This window comes from Diutina rugosa, assembly GCF_008704595.1.
Source record: "Diutina rugosa strain CBS 613 chromosome Unknown scaffold25_size169986, whole genome shotgun sequence".
Classification (NCBI taxonomy): domain Eukaryota; kingdom Fungi; phylum Ascomycota; class Pichiomycetes; order Serinales; family Debaryomycetaceae; genus Diutina; species Diutina rugosa.
Window position 1 is genome coordinate 88,750 of NW_022995094.1, and position 22,333 is coordinate 111,082.

At 50.1% G+C, this 22,333-nt stretch overlaps 9 protein-coding genes across 9 annotated transcripts; 4 read left to right on the plus strand and 5 right to left on the minus strand. All coding sequences in view use genetic code 12, as the record gives it.

Annotated features, from left to right (window-relative positions):
* Nucleotides 1-98: 98 nt before the first annotated feature.
* On the plus strand, nucleotides 99-2,582 carry CTF1 (Ctf1p; the record flags this gene model as incomplete). The annotated part of the gene is made up of 1 exon (XM_034153966.1): nucleotides 99-2,582. The coding sequence occupies one exon, from the start codon at nucleotides 99-101 to the stop codon at nucleotides 2,580-2,582; it is 2,484 nt and encodes an 827-aa protein (XP_034013781.1).
* A 2,095-nt stretch (nucleotides 2,583-4,677) lies between these two features.
* DIURU_001425 (zinc-dependent alcohol dehydrogenase) lies at nucleotides 4,678-5,832 on the plus strand (the record flags this gene model as incomplete). The annotated part of the gene is made up of 1 exon (XM_034153967.1): nucleotides 4,678-5,832. One exon carries the CDS (start codon nucleotides 4,678-4,680, stop codon nucleotides 5,830-5,832), a length of 1,155 nt encoding a protein of 384 aa, XP_034013782.1.
* Nucleotides 5,833-6,805: 973 nt separating this feature from the next.
* On the minus strand, nucleotides 6,806-7,612 carry DIURU_001426 (uncharacterized protein; the record flags this gene model as incomplete). Its single annotated transcript, XM_034153968.1, has 1 exon — nucleotides 6,806-7,612. The coding sequence occupies one exon, from the start codon at nucleotides 7,610-7,612 to the stop codon at nucleotides 6,806-6,808; it is 807 nt and encodes a 268-aa protein (XP_034013783.1).
* Nucleotides 7,613-8,259: 647 nt separating this feature from the next.
* On the plus strand, nucleotides 8,260-8,706 carry RPB8 (DNA-directed RNA polymerase core subunit; the record flags this gene model as incomplete). Its single annotated transcript, XM_034153969.1, has 1 exon — nucleotides 8,260-8,706. One exon carries the CDS (start codon nucleotides 8,260-8,262, stop codon nucleotides 8,704-8,706), a length of 447 nt encoding a protein of 148 aa, XP_034013784.1.
* Nucleotides 8,707-10,537: 1,831 nt separating this feature from the next.
* DIURU_001428 (uncharacterized protein) lies at nucleotides 10,538-13,222 on the minus strand (the record flags this gene model as incomplete). Its single annotated transcript, XM_034153970.1, has 1 exon — nucleotides 10,538-13,222. The coding sequence occupies one exon, from the start codon at nucleotides 13,220-13,222 to the stop codon at nucleotides 10,538-10,540; it is 2,685 nt and encodes an 894-aa protein (XP_034013785.1).
* Nucleotides 13,223-15,386: 2,164 nt separating this feature from the next.
* On the minus strand, nucleotides 15,387-16,373 carry DIURU_001429 (DNA-3-methyladenine glycosylase II; the record flags this gene model as incomplete). Its single annotated transcript, XM_034153971.1, has 1 exon — nucleotides 15,387-16,373. The coding sequence occupies one exon, from the start codon at nucleotides 16,371-16,373 to the stop codon at nucleotides 15,387-15,389; it is 987 nt and encodes a 328-aa protein (XP_034013786.1).
* A 159-nt stretch (nucleotides 16,374-16,532) lies between these two features.
* On the minus strand, nucleotides 16,533-17,675 carry DIURU_001430 (uncharacterized protein; the record flags this gene model as incomplete). Its single annotated transcript, XM_034153973.1, has 1 exon — nucleotides 16,533-17,675. One exon carries the CDS (start codon nucleotides 17,673-17,675, stop codon nucleotides 16,533-16,535), a length of 1,143 nt encoding a protein of 380 aa, XP_034013787.1.
* Nucleotides 17,676-18,386: 711 nt separating this feature from the next.
* DIURU_001431 (palmitoyltransferase) lies at nucleotides 18,387-19,526 on the minus strand (the record flags this gene model as incomplete). The annotated part of the gene is made up of 1 exon (XM_034153974.1): nucleotides 18,387-19,526. The coding sequence occupies one exon, from the start codon at nucleotides 19,524-19,526 to the stop codon at nucleotides 18,387-18,389; it is 1,140 nt and encodes a 379-aa protein (XP_034013788.1).
* A 1,031-nt stretch (nucleotides 19,527-20,557) lies between these two features.
* Nucleotides 20,558-21,541, plus strand: TFB3 (TFIIH/NER complex subunit; the record flags this gene model as incomplete). The annotated part of the gene is made up of 1 exon (XM_034153975.1): nucleotides 20,558-21,541. The coding sequence occupies one exon, from the start codon at nucleotides 20,558-20,560 to the stop codon at nucleotides 21,539-21,541; it is 984 nt and encodes a 327-aa protein (XP_034013789.1).
* Between the last annotated feature and the right edge of the window lie 792 nt (nucleotides 21,542-22,333).

Here is a 22,333-nt window from a genome sequence, read left to right on the forward strand (position 1 = left end):
CGGAGTCGCACCCAGAGGGAAAAAACCCCACTTTAAGGTCGAGTCGCACGTCCACGTCTACAACGGCCCTCCCCAAGATAACCCCCCCGACAGACACCATGGCCGCTGGCGTGAAGACTGAGGACGGCGACGCGCCCAAGAGAGCCAAGGCGTTCACCATCAAGTACAAGCGGCCGCGCGGGCTGCGGGCGTGCGCGGTGTGCCGGTCCCGTAAGGTTCGTTGTGACGCCGAAATGCACATTCCGTGTACCAATTGTATCACTTTTGGCTGTGAGTGTGTCCTCCCTGAAGCCAAGCGCCGGGGCCACTCCAAGCGCAAGGAGGTCGAGCGCACGACCACCCCGGCGCCGGCGACGCCGCTGGTGCCGCTGCCGTCACACAAGTACAGCCTGCCCCTCTTGGACCATCTGGCGGTGAACAACGACGCAATCCTCAACATCTCCCAGGTGCTGGTGCCGCCCCTGCTTCTGCTGGACTACCACCACGAAGTCACCCACGGCAAGCGCAAGCGCGAGGACGACGACGACGAAGAGCCCCATTACAGCAGCAACAGCTACCGGGGCAAGACCGCCCTCACCTTCTTGGGCGCCACCAGTGTCGGGCTGGTGGCACGCCAGCCAGGCGAAAACCACGTTACTTTAACCGACGACGTCCTCTTAAAGTCGGTGGGCCTGGCGACTAATTTGGACTCGGTCGAGCTCGAGATCCTCAAATTGCGTGGGGCATTCCTCTTGCCGCTGCGGGAACTCGCTGCCGACTTGATCAACCTGTACTTTGAACACGTCCATCCGCTTATGCCGGTGATTAATCGTACCGACTTTATGCGGCGGTTTAACGACCCCGATGACCTGCCACTGCTTATGCTTATGCAAGCGGTGCTTTTGCTTGGGTGCCGGGTGCTGAAGAACCCGGCGGTGTTGGACTCTAAGGGGCTGAACGACTTAGTGCTGCTTACGCTTTTCCGGCGGGCGAAGGCGTTATACGAGACCAGTTACGAGTCGGACCCGGTGCTGATTGTGCAGACGCTTATTCTCATTGGTCTGTACTGGGAAGGCCCCGAAGACGTCACCAAGAACTCATACTACTGGACGAGAGTCGCCGTCGGCTTAGCTCAAGGGTTTGGCTTCCACCGCGATGTGTCCAATAACGACCGGTTGACCGCCTCGGAGAAGAAGATCTGGCGACGCATCTGGTGGTGCCTTTTTGAAAAAGACCGCAACGTTGCCATCGCTTTTGGCCGACCACTGGTGATCGACTTGAATGATTGTGATGTTCCCATGCTCACCCTTGAAGACTTTAACGAAGATGAAGATGACTACACGCTGCCGTACCCGGTGAATGAGACGCAAGCACTTTACTTTATCCACTTGGTGAAGCTTGCCGAGATTACCGGGATCATCATCAAACACCAATACCTGGTGAAGCTGGCCCAACTTAAACGCAAAAATAAGTTCAGCATCATCCAACATTGCGATATGTTGATGGGGATTTGGTTCACCAACTTGCCGAAACAGCTTGTATTCAATTTGAATGACCCGGAGTCGCAGCTGTTCTGGTGCTGTTTGCTCAACGCTCAATACTACAACCGGTTGTTTTTGATCCACCGGCTGAACCTTGTCCGCATGGCGCAGATGCTGCTGTCGAACCCGAATAACTACAAGTATCCTCTGTGGGGGATTCTGTTCCAGGCGGCGCGGATGATTCTGATCGTGCTGAAAATCTTGCTTGACCTGGACCAGATCCGGTACGTGCCGGTGATGTATATATATATTGCGTTTTCGGCGTTGATGATGCTCATCTACCACGTCGACCTGACCAACCAAGTGATCGCGCTGACGGCGCTGGACCTGCTTTACGTTCTGCGAGCAGTGCTCCGTGAGTTGGCCAAGTACTGGCCGATCGCCCGGGTGCTTATGAACTTGTTCGACAAGTATGCGGATGATAAATTTAAGCGGAAGAAGCTTATTGACCACAACGTGAGCGCCGAGATCCTGGCTGAACGTAAAGGTGGCAATTACGAGGAAGAAGACAATGGGCCCCAACTTGGCCCTCAACTGGTGCTGCCGACGCTGATGACTCCTGATCCTGCCCACCAAAACCCGTACCGCACACTGGTGTACGACGAGCCCAAGCCCGATGAAGACTTTGCCTCGTTGGTACAACAAATCAAACCACAAGTGGGCGGGCTGGAACTGGATCCCAGCGGCCCGCAACGCAAGCTGCCGACGCTGCTGACGCACCTGTTCCCCGACATTTCGTTGGTGACAGAGACGGTGCCGAGCAACCCCAACTTCTTCGAGAATTTCGAGCCCACACAATTGTTCCCCGATATTCGGGTGCTGATGCCGCTGACTGCCGACCATCTGCCAGCGGCTATGGAAGACCAAGGCGATGCCAACGTCATTGGCAGCAATGTGTACCTTGGTGGAACTGGCGGTGAGGCGATCCAGTCGCAAACCCCCGCAGGGCTGTCTATGCCGAACTTTGTTGACCAACAGTTCCTCAACATGAACCTCCAGCTGGGGATGGGCGAAGCCAGTGGTCTCGACGAGATGAGCAACTTGTTCAACTTCCAGTACTGAGTTCGTGGCCACTCACACAAAGCCTCCCCTCATAATAGTATTCTGTTAGTTTCGTTACCCAATTGATGCGAAGCCTTCACAAGGTTTTCACCCCCTCCATTTAACATTCTTCGAGATTTCTTCCTACTTGTATAAATATGAGGTTATAGATATAGTATCCGCTGATAATTAATATGAATGATGAAAGAGATAAGAACTGTGTCCACGTGCCCAACCGGACTTGTGTGATAAAAAGTAAACATGCTTTATTTACATCACAACTCACAATATATGACTGCATATTAAGATTTCTCAAATGAGTTTAGGTGTTGACTCAAGATTCGATGGTCTCTGCGAATAAGCTTCTCGTTCTCAAACGGAGTAGACTTATTTAAATCTTACGCAATGGCAGATTGTCAATACTATTGGATAATGTTTATCAACAAACACAAAATTAACTCGATTAGACATCCAAACCAAACATCAGGGCATAATTCGCTTAATAACTGGTGTTTTTTTTTTTTTTTGATGTAATCAAGAGGGAGTACAAATACTGAAGACCCGCACAATGGAGTCACCTTTTTGGCGAGAGGGATTGCTCTGTATCCAAAATATAGTACAAAAGAGGAAATATTTGGAAAAACGAGTCACGTACCGATCTCTCTTTGTTCGCCAAAGTTTAATTCTACGTGGTCACTTGCCCCGTGTGCGCGGCACCTAGACCCTAGCTTTGCAACGTGACAAATGGAATTTAGTGCGATGTTAACGCCGAGCGCACTGCTTTACACGCCCTGGCCTCGCCTTGTTAGAAGAAGGTAAATTCAGTCGTACATTTTTAAGTATTACTGTCCGTACCATCAGGTGATAGTCAAATTTTGAGTAACAACGTAAAAATGCCACTTCTTATCTATTTAGAATTCTAATTTTATGGTTGGTTGGAGCAGCGGTGAGAGATTCACCAGAGTGCGGATATGCGGGCAAATCCGAGAAGCTGGGGTAAGGGTAAGTAGATGTCGCTGCTCGGATGTAAGCAAAGTGGCACAAGTGTCCCCTCCCTAACCCCTCGACGGATAGGTGATTAGTGGACCAATGATCTGTATGCGCCACCTTCGTTCGGAGTTTATGCTGGGCTGTGTGACATCCGCAATTCCGGAGCGGCGACATCTCGGTAGTAGACGTTATAAACTATCCCCGAACTCCCCGCTCTGGGTAGCAGTATGTGCACCCGAGACAATGGAGCATCGCATTCGTACCTATGCCTCCCACTAAGGCGGGTCCCCCAGCATTTGAAGCCTTTTCACGAATAGCACCAATACTAACAACGATCGGATCTATGTAAATCTTTGTTTAATGAATGGTACAGTGAGGGAACCCCCGCGGTGCCCCTTAAATTCCATCGTGATTGTTATTGTTCTGGTACAATGACCCATACTCTAATGTTCACGCACTCCCCGGAGCTTACGGTGTTGGCAATAGGCCTGGTGGGGTGCCAAACACCGAGGGCATTAAGCAATATGCATAGAAATGCCTGTGCTCGAGATAACACATACATCTAAGCATATCACTCTGGCTAAACAAGGTTGGGTAAGCGATTGGTGGACAATATCCCGAACAGTATCACTTAATAGAAATCACCCGATCAGTGTCTGCATGAGTGTGGTGACAGTTTGTGCGCCGTTGGCCTGCGAGCAAATGGCGCTACTTTCGCAGGGCGGTCGTGATCGCTCTGTATGTCCCACATTCTCCTGCATGAAACCGATTATAGTGTGGTCGCGGCCTTGTTTCGTGAGCTAACTCTATCTTTGAGAAACGCTAGCAATCGAAAAGAAAAAGAGTACGCAATGATGATAGACATGGCGAGTAAACTAAACTACTAGGGTGACTCAATGGCCCGGCTACCCCAGAAAACTTTTAAATTTGATTTACTGGTTCACTGCCTCTTGCGAATTCTTGGCCCCTGGCTCGTGGTGGAGTGTCGGCGATTAGCATTTACCCCACACATCTCGGGTCGCGATGTCGAAACACTTCTTACCCCAGCAGTAAAAGGAAAAAAAAACTATAAAAGCGACTCAATGCCACGGTGATCGCCACAAGCAATCCATCCCTCTTTTCTACAATGCTTTCCAACTCCATCAGAAACATGGCTCGCGCCAGAGTCGCCACTCTGACCTACCGTCCCTTGGCTCTGCGCTACAGAATGTTGGCCACCGCCCCCGAGATCCCTAAGACCCAAAAGGCGATCATCTTCACCGAACACGGCGGCCCTTTGGAATACAAGGACATCCCCGTGCCTAAGCCCAAGCCTAACGAATTGTTGATCAACGTCAAGGCCTCGGGGGTGTGCCACACTGACTTGCACGCGTGGTTGGGTGACTGGCCCATCGACACCAAGATTGCCACCACCGGGTCGCTTGTCGGTGGTCACGAAGGGGCTGGTGTCGTTGTTGCCATGGGTGAAAACGTCAAGGGGTGGGAGATCGGCGACTACGCCGGGATCAAGTGGTTGAACGGGCTGTGTCTCTCGTGTGAATACTGTGAAAACGGTAACGAGTCCAACTGTGACCACGCCGACTTGTCTGGTTACACCCACGACGGTTCGTTCCAGCAATACGCCACCGCTGACGCCGTGCAAGCGGCGAGAATCCCTAAGGACGTCGACTTGTTCAAGGTCGCCCCCATCTTGTGTGCCGGTATCACCGTGTACAAGGCGCTTAAGACCGCCGGCTTGAAGCCCGGCCAATGGGTCGCCATTTCCGGTGCCGGTGGTGGTCTCGGTTCGCTTGCCGTGCAATACGCCAAGGCCATGGGTCTCCGGGTCGTCGGTATCGACGGGGGTGCCGAAAAGGAACAAGCCGCCCGCAAGCTCGGCGCCGAAGCCTTTGTCGACTTCACCAAGACCAAGGACGTCTCTGCGGCCGTCAAGGACATCACCGGTGGTGGCCCCCACGGTGTGATCAACGTGTCGGTTTCCGAACAAGCCATGCAACAATCGTTGGACTACGTCCGCAAGAAGGGTACCGTCGTCCTCGTCGGGTTACCCCCCAACGCCAAGGTCACCGCCAACGTGTTGGACACCGTCGTCAAGTCGGTGGAAATCGTCGGTTCGTACGTCGGTAACAGAGCCGACTCCGCCGAAGCCATCGACTTCTTCGCCCGTGGCCTCATCGACTACCCCATCCACATCGCCGGGTTGTCGGAATTGCCTGAAATTTACAAGAAGATGGAAAAGGGTGAGATTGTTGGTAGATACGTGTTGGACACCTACAAGTAATCCATCCGTGCTAAAGCCCCCATGTTGTGTGTATATCTGGACAGGTCTAGATAAACGTACTTTTCAGAAATTCGACCATGTAGTTCCCACCTAGAACTCACCCTCACATCCTCCGTCAGCACCCTCTGATTGAAATGGCCCCTAGTTAGTCCCTAGCGTTTGCCTTTGGGTCACTTCCCCAATGATGTCTTTGAAATCGGAATCATCCAAACAAAGCAACTCAATTCGAGGGCTAACCCGCTAGGCAAGGGAACATGTTCTTCTCAGAGGGTTGATGAAAACTAGTTGGACGTGAGCTACCCACTATATATATTCCTGTCAATATAACCATCAAGGTCTTCCAAAATAGAGGTTAACTACTAGGGTTCGGTAACCATTAAGGTTGATCGAATTATCGTAAAATGTGAAGTTACTGAATGAAATTTGGTGTATATTAGAAGGCCAGAGAGAACAAGAGTAGTACTAACGTGAGTACACGATAGTTCTGTTGGTGGAATTATGGACATTTTCTCGGAATTTGGCATCTCGTATCGTCCAATCGCAAATTGCACGACAAAGATATTGCGCCACATCTAATCACCGTAGCTATCCCAGGTGATGATCAATAAAGGTAGTATTTAACGAATTGTTTGTTACTATATCGACATTACCTCGAACTGGATTCGAGCTTCATCAAGTTCGGAAGTTAAATGCCTTCGTTCATCAATCTACATAAACCAGACCACGAATTATAAGTAAAGAACGTGAGACCATCTCCAATTAACAGCTTTTGCCAAATACAAAACCCTCGCCTTCAGCTACTATGAGCTGCTGGTCTAAATGTATTCGATGCATATGCACGGGTGTAGTTACGTCGTATACGATTTTCACCCGAGGATGGGTAAAGACAAATTGCAAAGATGATCTATTGAGAAATGAAATTACTTGTAAAACCTTAACCAAAATGGAACCCAAAGTCAAATTAACCTGATCATTAAAAGGGGGAGATGTCTTGCTCGACGTTGCGGTAACTTTTACTGGTGTCGGAGGCCACATGGTACACATGGTGGATGCAAATCGCAAGCATGTTGAGCATGACGATCCCCGCAAGCGCCAAGGCAAACTGCACCCCGGCTTGGTCCAAGGGCTTTGTGGGGCCCTTCGATGACGATTCAGACTCGCTGGGCATGTCGGACGGTCTCAGGTTGGACTTGACGACGGTAATCTGGACTTTCAGCCGGGTCTTGGTCACCACCCCTTTCGGCGAATCGGTGGCGTCGGTCTTGTCGGTGTTGTCGTCCTTTTTCTCGTCGGTAGCCGTGGGCTTGTCGGTAGTTTTGTCATCCTTTTTATCGGTAGTTTTGTCGTCCTTTTTATCCGTGGTTTTGTCGTCCTTTTTATCCGTGGTTTTGTCGTCCTTTTTATCGGTAGTCTTGTCATCCTTCTTGTCGGTGGTCTTATCGTCCTTTTTATCGGTGGTCTTATCGTCCTTTTTATCGGTAGTTTTGTCGTCCGTCTTGTCGGTGTTATCGTCTCTTTTCAACAACTCGGTGGCATACTCGGCGTAGGTGGTCTCAAAGTAGTCGTCGTAGAAATACAGTCTTTCCGGGGCGAGCTTGTGTTCGTGGCAACCCCCCAACTTGGGAAGCTTGATGTTGACGTTCCTGGTGTTTAAACACACCACCAGAAACCCCCCAAGCAAAAACGCCCCGAGACAGAGCAGGATCACCACTTTGAGCGTCAGCACCTGGTGCTTACGCGGTTGCACTTCGGTCTTCTCGTCGGCGGTGCGGGTGGACATCAATCAAGGTGGAGTTTGTTTTTCAAGTAAAATGCTGCTGCTGTCGACTCAAACGGTGTATTCGCCACGATCCCAGCTCCTGGCAATAATGGTTGACAAGGCTATGCCAGAAAAACGCTGCTGTAGAAAAATTCTTTGTGCGAATAATGTTTCTAAAAATGGCCAAAGGTAAACACACGTGATCCCAAAGGCGTAGGCGGAAAGCAACTGAGGCAGACGTGTCAAAGGGGCTGGCAGGGGTAGCGCTGGCTTAAACAGCCTGCAGGGATGAGGGAAAAACCGGTACAATATCGGTGCCTTCGCCGATCCGCTGGCACTATCTAACCTCTAGGGAATACGGATCACTAAATCGGAAACCCCGGTGCTGGTTCCACCAGGTCGTGTTGCTGGCTGGCGCGAGGGGGGCTGGCTGAAACACGAGGGTGCCGTTGTCAAGAAGGGTCACCGCACAAAACCATCGTGCTTCGCTCGTAAAGTGCTCGCGTTTCACGGCACTGCCGTCACTAGCGACTGTCGGTAAAATTACCGATGCCGGAACTCATCGGAAAAGCCGCACACGCTGGAGTCGCAGTTTTTCAAGACCGCCCATCGCAAACGCCTCACCACACCCACACACCCTTTTTCACCACCACCACCACCACCAAACCATGTCGGGGATCCTCTTTGAAGACATGTTCGTCGTCGAGACCGTCGACCCCGGCCGTTACACCCGGGTTGCGAGAATCACGGGGTCGCTGCTGACGCTGCAGGACATCAAGATCACGTTGGACATCAACAGCGAGTTGTTCCCCGTCAAGGCCAACGACTCGCTCACCATTGCGTTGGCGTCGCTGTTGGGCAACGAGCTGCTGACGATGACGCTGAACGGGTCGTGGAGACCTCCCAAGGGCAACGAGCGCTCGCTCGCCGACGACTACGACTACGTGATGTACGGCACCGTGTACAAGTTCGACGAGAACCTGGGCGACGACAAGATGTCGGTGTACATTTCCTTCGGTGGGTTGTTGATGTGTTTGCTGGGCGGCTACCGGTCGTTGCTGAACTTGAAACAAGAGAACGCGTATATTTTGGTGCGTCATTACAAGGACAATTAGCGCTTTATAGATTAATGAAGGTAATGATAGTAAGGCGATGTAAATATCCAGACTGTGTGAGAGATATGAGAAGTATATTGGAAAGATTATGTTAATGATGAAGGGTATGAAATTGGATTTGTTATGTTTTGGACTTATCGTCGTTTGATAACTAATTTCAAGTCTCAATACTGTTATGTTCTCCAATATATAATTATAGAGTACAATCCATTCAATTTCGACTTTCTCTTATCCAAGAGTGTTATCAGTGCGCTTTCACCGCACTCGCACCACCATGGACGACACCGATAAAGGTGAGTATACAGCGACAACTACACGACCTGGATATAACAAAATTGCAATGATGCTAACTATTAGCGGACGAGCTTCTTAAGCAGATCCCGTTACTCAAGAACCCGGCGTTCCAACCCCCAAAACCGGTCACCCTCAACCACAACTACCACAAGCTCCTCCCTAATCTTCAGCAGCTGGTACCACCGAAAATCAATGTTGACGCCCAGGAATTGGAGCGATGGCAAGCCCACATTGATCTGCTCCAGCTGAAGGTGGCTGGTTTGGGGAAACAGAGTGCTGAGGCTCAACAGTTTACTAAGTGGCTACTGGATAGCCAGCGCAAAGTGGCGCCGGGATTTATGTTTGGTGGCGGGGTAATGCAGCCGAGTCGCCGAGTGGAAAAGCAGGAACCCGAAGCCGAAAGCATCAATGAAATTGACCGCATGTTTAGCTCGACAAAGTTGAGTTAATCACCCTTAAAGGATTACTGAAGATTGAGACGATATGCAGTCAAAGCTGAAGTGAATGATATTAATCGATCAAAATGGGGTTGACTTAAAGTCTAATACTTCATTTCGTCTGATTGTGGTCAGAGGTGATAGTTGTGAATTGCGACTGTTGCCAATTAAAGAGTAAACCATGATCACCAACTAACAAGTTTTGACAGTATCTTCCTAGCAGGAATAGGTAGAAATACAAAGCTCAATAGTCATTGTCTAGAACTGCTTTCACACCCAGTAAACTCCTACATAATTCATCAATTCTCCAATCATGACCCGAAATATATCACATAACAATATCGTTGACAACATGGGAAAGTGACACAAAGCCTATAGTTAATTTTCCGGCCGGGGTTGTGAGGCTAACAGCACTGTGTGGAGTGTGTGTGTGCGGTACAAGTAAGCAACACTGGGTTGGTTAGCCCTGGGATCAAACCTTATTGTCGGCAATGATAAAAGGAAAATAAAAAAAACCACTCAACAAACGGGATTCCACAGGCACGCAATCGACATTTAGCCGACAGGTGACGGTTGCTAGCTACCTCTCTTTGCATTAAACGATGTCTCATCTGGAAGATGACGCAATCAATACGACGAAAGTTACCCTGAAAAGCAATTTCAATCGCCTGGTTTGGTCTCAAAGCACGTAATCTGGTGGGGGAGTAGAGTATGTGGATCTAACTCAAATAGTGATTTTGGTTTTTCCTACAAGGGGTTTGAAGGGGGGTAGCACGACTCTTGAGCTCGGGTCGCGTAGTTGCTGCGTTTTGTAAACTTTGTCGGTTTGTGTCGATGTCTGACGTGTCTCCGAAAGCCTCAATCCAATTCCCCAGATAAATCAGACATTCCGATCCACAGAGAAACCTGATTCATGGAGTACAACTATATTTGGATACTAGTAAATTTCAACAGCAGAAACTTCTGAATTGAACTAGTTGTAGCAGCAAAGATTCAACTACGTTGATCCCAATTTGTTCTATCATGTATTAGTGTATTGGTTCGAAAGGGGGGTTATAATGTCTATTAAGCATCCTTCAAGTGAGAGAAATTAACTTAGTCTAAGGATAGAAAAAGTGGGTGTTTTCCTGACTCAACTCGTGCACCAACATCTCCTCGCATTTGTATTGATTGAGCTCTTGCTTGATGCGGCTAATCTCGGTGGGGTTGGTGATCGTGTACTGAGTCACCAGACGGTTCACCCTGGGGTAGGCTTCGGCGCTGTAGGTTTCGTTGACAGAGATGGTATTGGCAAACATCACCCGGCGAGGGTTCAGCCGGCTGCGGTTCGATCTAAGCGACGACGGCATCTTCCGCGGTGTCTTATTAGCGTCAGAGGCCGTGGGCGCCACCGTAGCATCGAACTTGCGCACCGTCATCTTTACCAGATTAAAGTCCAGTAACTGTTGGACGTATTTGAGGTTACCAAGACGACGACGGTGAGGACCGGTGGCGTCAAACTTCGAGAATACCTGGTCAAGCTGGTCGCGGTGCACTACCATCACCTCCACAGGGCCGTCAACACGGTGGGTGGAGTAGATATTGCCGAAATCAATGAGCAGATCAACTTTGTTAGTGGCGTACTCTTCACGGAGTGCAAGGATATTCTCGTCGACGTAGCTATCTTCGGCGTCACTGGCGTCCAGCGGGTCCAGCGCTGCCATGCTCAGCAGCTTGTCACGCGCCTTTTGATCGGCGATTTGGTCTTCCGTGAGTTCATCATCAAACACAAATGGGTCGTGGCGGCTCAGCACCAGTCTCACCAGCTTATTGCGTTGGAGCGAGCCGTACTCATCGATATCGCGAAGCACATCATCCATGCCGCTGATCTGAGGCTCAAGCAGAGGTAACCGAGTTAACGTTAACAGCTCCGGCTTGATGGGAGGTTCCACCTCCACCGTCCGCTTACCACGAGATGGCGTTTGCGCGGGTGATGGTTGTTGAGGCTGGGTAGCATTAGGTGTGGGTTGCGGTTTTACCCGAGACTGAACCGGAGTTTGAGGAGCTGGCGGCGAAGGCTGTGGATCCTCGCTAATCGCCTCCTTATCAGAACTTTTTCTAAAGATCTTGCGAAACATTGACCGCAAATTAGACTTTGAACTCAGGCGAGATAATTGCTTACCCAGCTTACCCAGTAAGTTAAGCCCCCACAGCAGTCGTGAGCGAGGCATGTTAGCCTTTGAAGGCGGTGACTTGGGCTCCGGTTCCGGTTGAGCCTGGGAATGTCCAGCATTCTTGTTAGACTCATCAGCGGAATCATTCAGAGACGTAGGCTGTTCCGCAATCGGTACTGCTGCCGGTACCGGTGCTGATACTGATGTTTGCGGCGCTAACGCTTCTTTAGGGGCAGCGTCATCAAAAGTATCAAAACTCACTAACGACTGCATCAGCTTCAGGTACAAGGCCAAATCACCCCGCGGCGGTACTGTGGTATCATTCTGGAGAGCATCAATAATCTTTTGTTCGGCGTCTTCGGATGACGACAAATCCTTTTCAAATACTTGACTAGCCTTTGAAGTAAGCAACGAGTGGAATTTAGCGGCGTCAGGTGAACGAGGCAGCGGTGGCAACTGCGGGTGTGATTGCGGCACCGGAGGCGGATGGGCGGCAAACTGGGCCGCGAACGTCGGCGTGGAGGGAGTAGTGGCCTGTTTATCGGTATCGGTGGTCGAGTGAGGCGACAGCACCACCGATACTTCCTCGCCTTCCAGCCAGACGTCCAGCACCACCAGCGACTGCAGCGCCATCGTGTGCAGCGGAATGCTCTCCAACGCATCGACAAAAGTGTTATCGATGGTGGTATTAGCCGTGGCATCGGTGGCAGGCACCGTATAGGGGAGGTGAGGTCTAGCATCGCGGCTAAGGTCAAGCGACGGCTCTTTGTGTTCAGGTAAAGGACACAACGGTTCCAGCTCTTTGGTCACTTCAACACCATCGATCGACGTCAGGGGAGTATTAGAGTTCAGTCTCATTGAGAGCAGGTGGCTCAGCGCCGGCAGATGGTCCTCCACCAGCAGCACCAGCGCCAGCGAGTAGCGCATCGACAGCCCTTCAGGTAACAGCTGGAGCAGCGGCAGCATGTGAGACATCTGGACGATTGAGTCCGAGCTTTCGATGCGGAGGATATTGGTCGGTTGCATGCGGGGCACCAGCGCCAGTTTCGCTAACGGGGGTGGGTGCTGGAAGCTGCCACCAATAGCCATGCCTCCCGTTTGGTCGGGGGCCAAGTTGGTGTAGGTGTCGCTGCGCTGGAGGCGGATGCTTTTGATCAAGTTATCTCTCGAGGTAAACGTGGTGTTCGCCAGCAGAAATGAGGTGTTCGCCAGCAGGAACGAGTTGTTGCGCGGTAGCCGTGTGGAGGAGCCTGGAGTCAGCGAGTACCCCAGATGGTGGGAATAGTGATTATTAATCTGGTGATGATTTTGATGATGGTGGTGACCAGCCAGAGGTACATTTGTCATCAGGTTGGCTCGGGGCACTTTACCCGGTCGTTGGCGTTTATGGGGCTGGTTTCTCGGGCGAAACACTTCGCCATTAGGAAAACAATAAGGCTGGGGTTTCTTGTTGGGCATCAGGAACAGCGTCGGCGTCCGCTTGGCATGTTTGGGAGCGAAGCGGCCGTCGACATGGCAGAGGGCGTCGGTGCTGAGGTCGTGGCGCAGCGTGGGGTTGGCCAGCAACATCGTCAGCAGCAGCCGGCCCAGGCGTCCCAGACCCGTCAGCGAAAGCAGATGTCGGCGGGACATGGCACACCTTCAGTAATGGGGTGGTAGCTTTGTTGTTTGTTGTCGAAAAGGCGCCAAGGTCGTGGCTGAGCTTTGGTTTGCGGGTGGGTGTATCAGATGTTTAAAAAAAGCCTGCTTGGTATGAACTGTAAGGGGGGGAACGACGAAAGCGTGATCCACTGGTAGTAGCGTGGACGGGAGGGTGCGAGGCTGTGGGGTGGTGTGTGTGTCTGAGGTGGATAGGGAGATGAGGTTGGAGCGTGAGGGGGCCGGTTCGGGTGATTTGAGGGCTATGGGGGATGTTGCTATTCTTTAAGGGACGCTGAGGGCGTTGTAGCCGAGTAGGGGGCGGCGAGGGAATGTTTTTGCAGTACTGGTTGCGGAGCCCGGGGGCGTTGTTGAAAGGGCGCCCGAAATAAACACACGCCACGCACAAGAGGCCACAAAAACCGCCTCCTCCCAGCGAAGTGCACTTTCGCAAATGGGGGCGTTGTCCCCAAAAAAATGGGCAATGACGCTTGCTGTGTCACGTGACTACCTCTTATGATAAAGAAACACCAAATAGTGAGAAATAGACATATCGATTATACGAGCACACAACCTCCTGTACACAGGCCCCCTCACAAAAAAAGAAGGCAGTGCTGTTGACATTGGACATTGACCGAGGCTAGGTGTATTAAATAGGGAAAGAAATAACAAGTTGGAAGTGTCCGACCCCTAGGAAACTTCTCTACCGTAACCACCACCAGATCAGCTCTTTGTGATGGTCCTAATTCTCTGTCTATGTTTCGTTTCTGGACCCATTCAAAATAAGCTTTTATCTCGAAGCCTATCCCGATCGGGTTTCGAGTTTGGCACCTGTAAAGGCGCCGACGGGCGCCGGCGATGCCGACGGGTGGTTGCTGGCTAGCACCAGGGGCAAAGCATCGTCCAGGGGTGTCTCGCTTCATCGCCGGCAAAGAGGGGGGGAGGACACTATAGGTTTTCATCGGTTATAAATAGTGGTGCGGCTACGGCTGACGACTACGGGGTGGTGGTAGCCGTGTTTGCCTCGAGGCTCCCGTGATAGCCGCTTGGTGTGTGCCGTGGTTGCGTCGGGTGGCGTCGGCGTGCCTGGCTCGTTGCTCCGGATATAAGGGCAAGCTTCCGTTTGGGTTGCGGTGAAAGCGACTTGCAGAGCATAATAGCAGCGTGCATTGTTTTTTCTGCTGGTTATATGCAGGAAAGCCAAATTCAATCGTCGCCATGCCAGAGCCTATGTTCGCGCGATGCCGTTAGCGCCAGCTCCCGACCACTACTCTGCTTTCCATAACTTATAAAGCTTAGGGGTTTGCACCCCGATGACTATATCCTATCTGGTGAACCACCATGTCTCTTGTATCGGCAAACCTCGACTTTGGCCCCACCCCCACGGAACCGCCTAACCACTCGCCCCACACCACCATCGCCATCGACTGTCCGTCATTCCCGAAATCGACAGTTACCGCAACCACGACAAATTTCGCCACCACCACTGCGAGAGCGATTTTGCCAACAAACCCCACAACCTCTCCCACCTCTCCCGGGCGACACCACCCTGGCCCTCGCCACCCTCTGAGCGGCAACACCACCCGTCTCTCCTTGATTATTTCCGTATTACTATTCTCTATCAATTTACTCTAATCATAATCGATCGTTTCTCATATCGTTCTCATATCGCAATCATCGTTTTATCGCGCGTCTGTCTGGTTCCCGCGGTAAGGCGGCGTCGTGCGCGACACAATAGCCATCAGCGGGGGTCGGCGGGACGTGCCTGGCCTCGCGGCGTCGGGATATCGATTGAAGCAGCACACCCCATGGGGGAATACGCTGTCGGTTGTTGTTTGCCGCACCGCAAGTGGATCTTGTGCCACACTTGACGTCAGAGCCATCTCTGACCCTTTAAGTGATGTAATTGTATCGATGGGTGGCTCGTATTCCGCCATCGCCGTATTGCTTTAGCCCGGTATGGAGGGCATTCCCCACAGATGAAGGCTGTGCTCGAGATAACCTTACCGTATCCATCGAAAACGTGAATCATCGTGCTGAATGGTGAAATTGGTGAAATTTCAGAGTTGATTGAAGCAATTGGGCAATGACTGATAAGGTCTATATTAATAAGGAATTTGGGTATAGTTGTAAATCGCATCATTTTCACGGGAATGTTTTAGTATAAGAGGACGTCGACGTTGGTCAGCAGGAGCCGCCAGAGGATCATCATGAACACCGTTTCGTAAGGGGCAAACTTGCGGGCCACTTCGCACACGTATTCATCGTGTAACGGTACCCAATCCCGCTTACTATTGCTGCCATTAGTAAACTTCAGTTTCTTCTTAAGTCGAGCCCGTTTCTCTTCATCCTCGTGGACAATCTGTTTCACTTCATTTAAAATTTCCGGCCGTTTCTCTAAGTAGCGAGCCATGCCCCGAGCAACACCTAAATCTTCATAAGCGAATACACGTAATCGACGAAGAGTAAACGCTTCAAACATCTTCGCCAGCCATTCAGCGATACCCTTTAATTTGATAAGCTCAGCAGTAAGCTCATCAGCAGACGCGTTTTGGTAAAATTCAATCTTACTTAACGGATGATTGCTATCACTGAACGCTTCAGAAATACTGATAACGTACTTCGTCTTTTGATTGCTCAACCCCGAAGCTTTAAGTTCATCAAAAGTAAATTTCAAAGTCCCCTGTGGTGTAGGACCCTCTACTTTAGGGAATAACGCCCTAAACTTGGCTGCCACCAGCTTGGCCGCTGCCCCTGATACTTGCTGGCCCATCACCAGTCGTATTAATGAATACCAGTAATCATTGACGGTCGCCTTTGGCTCATCAGGCTTATAATTGGGGAACGGTGCGTGTACCGTCACCGCATATAAGGTAGGGTCTTGCTTAAGCACATGGTGACATCCTTCAATGAATTCAGCATTGTGGCTATTGACAAACTCCTCGGGTAATATCCCTGTATAAATATCTGGGTTCCGTTGGCGGAGAGCGTCCTCAATATGGATTTTGGGCGCCTTTGCCGTTTTCAGTGTAGTAACCTTAGTGGTGGTGGTCACCAGTATTTTCTTTCGTTTGACTGGTGATTCCACCACCTTGGTTTCCGTCACCACGTCTGAAGTAGTCCGTTTTGACCGGGTTATTGTCATTGATACGCGTAGTGTGGGGATGGTGAGACGCGACGGAAATCGCAATAGAAACATGACGCTTTATTGCTGCCATTACGAAAAAAACTAACAATTTTGAAAAAAATGAAAATCTCATAATAACTCTATCATCTATAATAAATGGGTATACAAAACACACATTCAAAGCTTGGAGATAAACTCACTGAGATACTTTTGGTATAATCTCTCCGAGACTCCAGGACCACAGTTGTTAGGGTCGATTGATTTAGGTTTAGCGTTGGCATAAGTCTCTTCAATCCAGGGGGTAATCGTGGCTAAACACTCATCAGGCTGTTCAGCATTGTAAAGGTGGTAGCGGTCTTTAATCAATACGTGTTCAGCGTTAGGTAAACGGCGAATGAGGTCCTCTCTCCCCTCGGGAGTTAAAAGATCTTTATCGCAAAATACCACATACACTTTCAGCGTAATCAGCTCATATTTGGGGAGCGACTCCCAAATCAGATCGGGACCATCTCTGTATACGGTATATTGGGCACGAGCACTGGTCTTCAATTCGACGCGATCGTAGCTTTGGTTTTGGTCATAGATTCCCAGGTACTCATCGTAGACCATATTGTGCAATACCGTCGGCTGGAACCGCTTGAAAAACAGTTGTTTTTGCATAAACTTCATCACCTCGGCGTACCAGTCTTTGCCTTTAGTGTCGAACTCCAGCACCACCCGCTGGGCGTCCAGCCACAGCTTCACCAGCCGCTTCATCAGGTCTTTATAACGTTGTCCCAGCTCCGTCACCCCGTTGATGATAATTGTAGAATCGAATAATTGAGGTTCTCGACTGGTGGCCATAAGCAGTTGAAAGCCTCCCAAGCTGTGGCCAATCAAAACGTTGACGGCATTTGGTTGTAAAAACACATCCTGTTCGTCTACAGTCAAAATCTTCGCCACATCCTTACCACCGTCGTTCCAGTTGTATACACTACCGATCTTACCTCGGTTATGAGGCACCAGGTCACCATGGTTGACTTGATCAATGGCAATCACCACATTAAGCTGGGGGAACTGCTGGTAGAGCTTATCGATGTGGTAGTGCCAAAGCCCTTTATTCATGCCGTTTCCATGACAGAAGGCAAGGTTTAACGGCTTGGTCGAGGGGTCAAGCTGGCGGGTGGTCCGGTACTTGCGGTAGGAGATGCGGAGCTGGTAGTCTTCGGCGTGGTTTGACGGGGTGTCGAGCTCCACTGTGTGCGGGTAGCGGGCGGGACAGGCGAGCACGGTTTTGAGACTGTAGGTGTAGTGGGGCGATGTTTCAGGAATTAAGGCCATGAAGGTGGATATTTTGGAGTTGGTAAGTGTGGGGGGGGACGACGGTCAGTTTATATGTGATGGTGGTTTCCCGAACAACCGAGGGTCGGGGTAGTGCATACAGGTGATTTCCATCAACCGAGAGAGACCACTTTAACTGACCAAATTGGACTTGATCAGAATAGGAAATGCAATGAGTGTGATCTATAACTACCATAGTAATAAAATCGTAAAGAGAATATCCTGAATAGTATGGTGTATTCATCGTTTTCGGTAGCAGGATCCGACGGTGGTCGGCTGCATCGGCCGCGATTTTATCTTGAGCGGAGAAATGTGTGGGGTAGCGCTAGAGCGTGATGCTAAAAATTTAAACCCGATGGACGATTTGACAACAAAAATAAAAGAAAAGTGACAAAACTTTGCATTTACACGGATGAGTAGAGTGCTGAAATTACAATAAAAGGTATGTATCCTTGAGATTCGTTGGTGGGGCTCTTGTAAGTACAACTACCATCGTACCAAAAAGCCGATTCCAAATTAAGCAAAATCCGCCGGTCTAGTATAGTGGTTAGTACGGTTCGTTGTGGCGACACAACCCCGAACAAACCCAGGTTCGATTCCTGGGGCCGGCACAGCCCTTACTTTTTGCCCTTCTTTCGATCATTTAATCAACCATGACATTATCAATTTACGTGTTGGCGTAATTTTGTCCCGTGTGCTAGCAATTGTGTATTAATTTTGTGACGGTAAAGACTCTTGAGAAGAATGCGACTCAATCTTCATGTAGGTGGGACGGTAAGCGATCCCTTGGTCAATTTGCCTGCGGCAATACGCTCGGAATTCTTCTGAGTATTCCGGGCTATATTGGTGGTAATATGCAAGTTTATCGGTGGCCTCTGGGTCCAGTCGCCGGCGACGACTCAGAAACACCACCGGGATGTCCACTAAGGGGAGGAATGTTATTACCCAAGCCAATAGGAGACGTGCAGTGGAGTATGGCTTGGTGTAGCCGTGGTTGCGGTTACCATTGAACACCATATTGATCCAATTCTGTTTAAACCCTTTAGTGTATATGCGATCAGCAGCGGTGAACTGGACCACTCTGCGGTCGTTGCCGTGAGCGACGTTGACGTAGCGTATACCTAGTTCTTCGCGACCACGTCGGTGTTTAGCCCACCGATGCATTTGCTTCACGGTAAGCTCATCGAGGGTGGTAAGCTCAAGTGACACGTAGCGGAGGTGGACGCCAAACATGGCCACCAACATGATGATCCAGAACGCCAGCCCGATGTAGATAATTAGGAGATTCCAATTGAACCCGTGGCGAGCGTTGGCGGGGGTATATCTGATCGTCATCACGAGGATAATGACAAAATTGGTAAGGAACCACTGCATGAATTTTAGGAAGAACATGTAGTTCAGCTCGCCAATCACCATCCCGATCCACACACAGTAGTGGTCGTATTTGAGTACCTGGTAGTGGACGTTTTTCGAGAAAAACGACCGCGGAACCACTAGGGAGTTAATCAGTGACTCGTAAAACGGGTATCCGGAGGCATCACAATTGAACATATCCGGTAGAGGACACAATTGAGGGTCACCGGTATCGAATAAGTCAAATAATGGTAGTATGGGGTGCTTTCCGGGACCGATGATGAATATAAGGGCCCAGTATATAAACACCATCACCTGACAGAAACCAACGAGTACCCAGAGCGTAATCGCTACGCCATGGGAGTGATATCGCCATATTTCCTGATGGCCAAGCGCCCACCCCACGGCAAAATCACAGTACCCTAGGAGCAACACGATGGCGATGGGGGTCACCGTCTTCGCTAGCTGGCTCTTCAAACAGGGGACGTCGAAGATCATGCTGTGACTAAGGCAATCCAGGTGCCGTCAATGACCTCTCAACACGCTGTTTCGGTGGTTGCTGAAGCTAGGCTGAGCTTGACCTTAGTAAGCCGATGATGGTTGCGATAAAGATGACTGATGCCCTGGTATGAAAAAGAGAGAGACTCTCAATCAACACAACACCAAAAAGCAATATCTCTGGCTCAATCAGCCAATGTGATGGAATCCCTTTGCGGAGGTGGCAAATTTGCGAACGCTATAAAACGATCTCGGAGTGCTCGTGTAAGTTTGTTTGTATACCCTGCGCGTGCCGGATGAGCGTCTCCACACGGCTGCGGCTACCCCGTGAGAAAAACTAGCGACAATCGATAGCCGAGAGGCAAGTAGATACGATTGAAAAATGTTAATGAAATGAGGTCGATATGTTGCAATATTTGAGATTGGAAGTGTCTGACTGGTTAATGTCGATCAGATCTGGCCGGAACTGGTTTCCTAAGTGGGCGACATGGAGTGTGGCTAAGAAAAATGTACGTCGGCGGTGGTGGTGGCAGTCGCCTGACTCTGCATAGCCGAGTTGAGGGGTCGTGAAGTTTATGGAAAAAAGGACTGTGGAGTAGGTCAAATTATAGCTAAACACCAGGAGATTCAGATGAGCAAGCTAGACCTTGATCATGCCAAGAATCGGTGAGTTTACCCATTGTTGGTAAAATCTGTTAAACCACGTCGCTTATTCCGCCAACAGCTGGTTCCGTAGTCTAGTTGGTTATGGCGCATCCTTAACACGGATGAGGTCCCCGGATCGAGCCCGGGCGGAATCATCTTTTTTGCCCTTCTGACTAATCTGATCTTTTTACAAAAATTCTTCAATTTAGTCATGATTTTTTTTTGCTCCCATTTTAGAGACTTCTATCGGTTTTTGTGTGACCATCGTCTACTTAGGCAACCGTTCGCATCCATCATTATCGCGCCGCGTTGACCCCATCACTTACCATTGCCTCACTTGACGCCACCAAATATCCACCCTAATACCTCAGGCTACGAGAGAAACGATGATTGCTGAGGACGACGGAAGCAAGGACATGTGTCCGATCTGCCGGACAGACCGGTACCTCTCTCCCAACATGGTGTTTCTCATCAACCCCGAATGCTACCATAAGATCTGTGAGCTGTGTGTCGACAGAATCTTCTCATTAGGGCCGCTGCCGTGCCCGTACCCTGGGTGTGGAAAGATTCTCCGGAAGAATCGGTTCAAACACCAGGTATTTGAGGATATTAAGGTCGAACGAGAGATCGATATCCGCAAGCGGGTGTGCACCATATACAACTCTACAGAAGAGGATTTTGATACGCCGCAGGCGTACGACGAGTATTTGACGAAAGTGGAAGATATTATATTCAATTTGTCCCATGGCATCGACGTGGAGGCCACTGAAGCCGCCCTCACCAAATATGAACAGGATAACAAGATTGCTATTCTCGAGAAGCTGATGCGAGAACTGAAAAAGAATGCTGACGTGCTTAAGTTTCAGGAGAGTGTGGAGAAGCTCAAACAGGAGAAGCTCAAGATCCAGCGGCAAATGGAGTTGGAGGACTTGGAGTTCAAGCGCAAGCAACAGCAAGAACTTTTGGATAAGCTTTCCCATTCGCTGAACACTCTGGAAGAGTTACTTAGACAACAACAGGCGGCGACGCTCAAACGTACCGAGCTCAGAAAACGTGAGCTTGAACAGATCAACCAACAGTTGGAGGCTAACTTCAACGAGAATAACCCGTTGGTGGAACGCAAAGAGACTCCCAAGATGCCGTTCACTCCCTTCTGTGGTGACCGTGACCCCCACCCTCTTTACAAGTTGGCGGGCACCGATGGCGATGGCTATTACGATCCGTTTGCTCTGGAATTGGCAAAGAACAAGGAGTATTTGGCTGGTGGGTGGCGTATCAACGATGTGTTTGCACGAGTATTGGACGAAACGTTCATGGGGCTCGGCTGTGTGATCGGGGAAGAGAAAAAGCCCCAGGAAGCCACGGCGTAATTACACCACTGATTACGCTCCAGCAATATCGAAATCTAAATTACCAGCATTTACCAGTTTTCAGTTGCTATCACTGATGCAAGTACCCAGTGGCAAATTCCGAGTGAGTGCCAAGAGAAAGAGACACGTCACCGCCATGTCATTTTCATAATGAGCCTTCCAAACACCTCCCCAGACGTCATTGCTGGGACATCTCGCTCGACGCAGGTGTCGATCTGATGATGGCAGCCACCCACCGCCCTTGTAATGTCAACGAGGGGGATAATCGCACTGGCATATGTCGGGTCACTTCGCGTGCATCTTTCAAAGAGATCTTCAAATAATTTAGTTACGTTTAATCGGAAACCATGCGCATAATCATCTGCTTTTTGTACACACACCGCCGCTTACGTAGGTTGCTTGGTCGCCGGTTTTTAGGGATATTGTATCGACGATGTGTCGCCGTATAATTGTCGTCACTAAACATGTAAATGTATGTACGGCAGCGTCAGCTGAGATCATACGTTTAAACTTTCGAGGGCTATTGTCTCCAGCAGGACAAGAAATGTATAACGTGCAGAGTTCGTATTGTCCAGCTCTCTCCCCTTGGCTTACAGGGCTCTGTTCACCACCGCCTCATCGAGCCTGCATGAAAGCCAGCGGCACCACCAGCAGCTCTTTACTTCACATCAGTGCAGGTTGCGTACAGCATGGCGTACAGCAGGGCTTACAAGCAGCAGGACTTACAGCAGGGGATATCAAAGCTGATGTCGTCACTATAAGCCATGTGTCGTCACCATTCAGCTAGCTGTG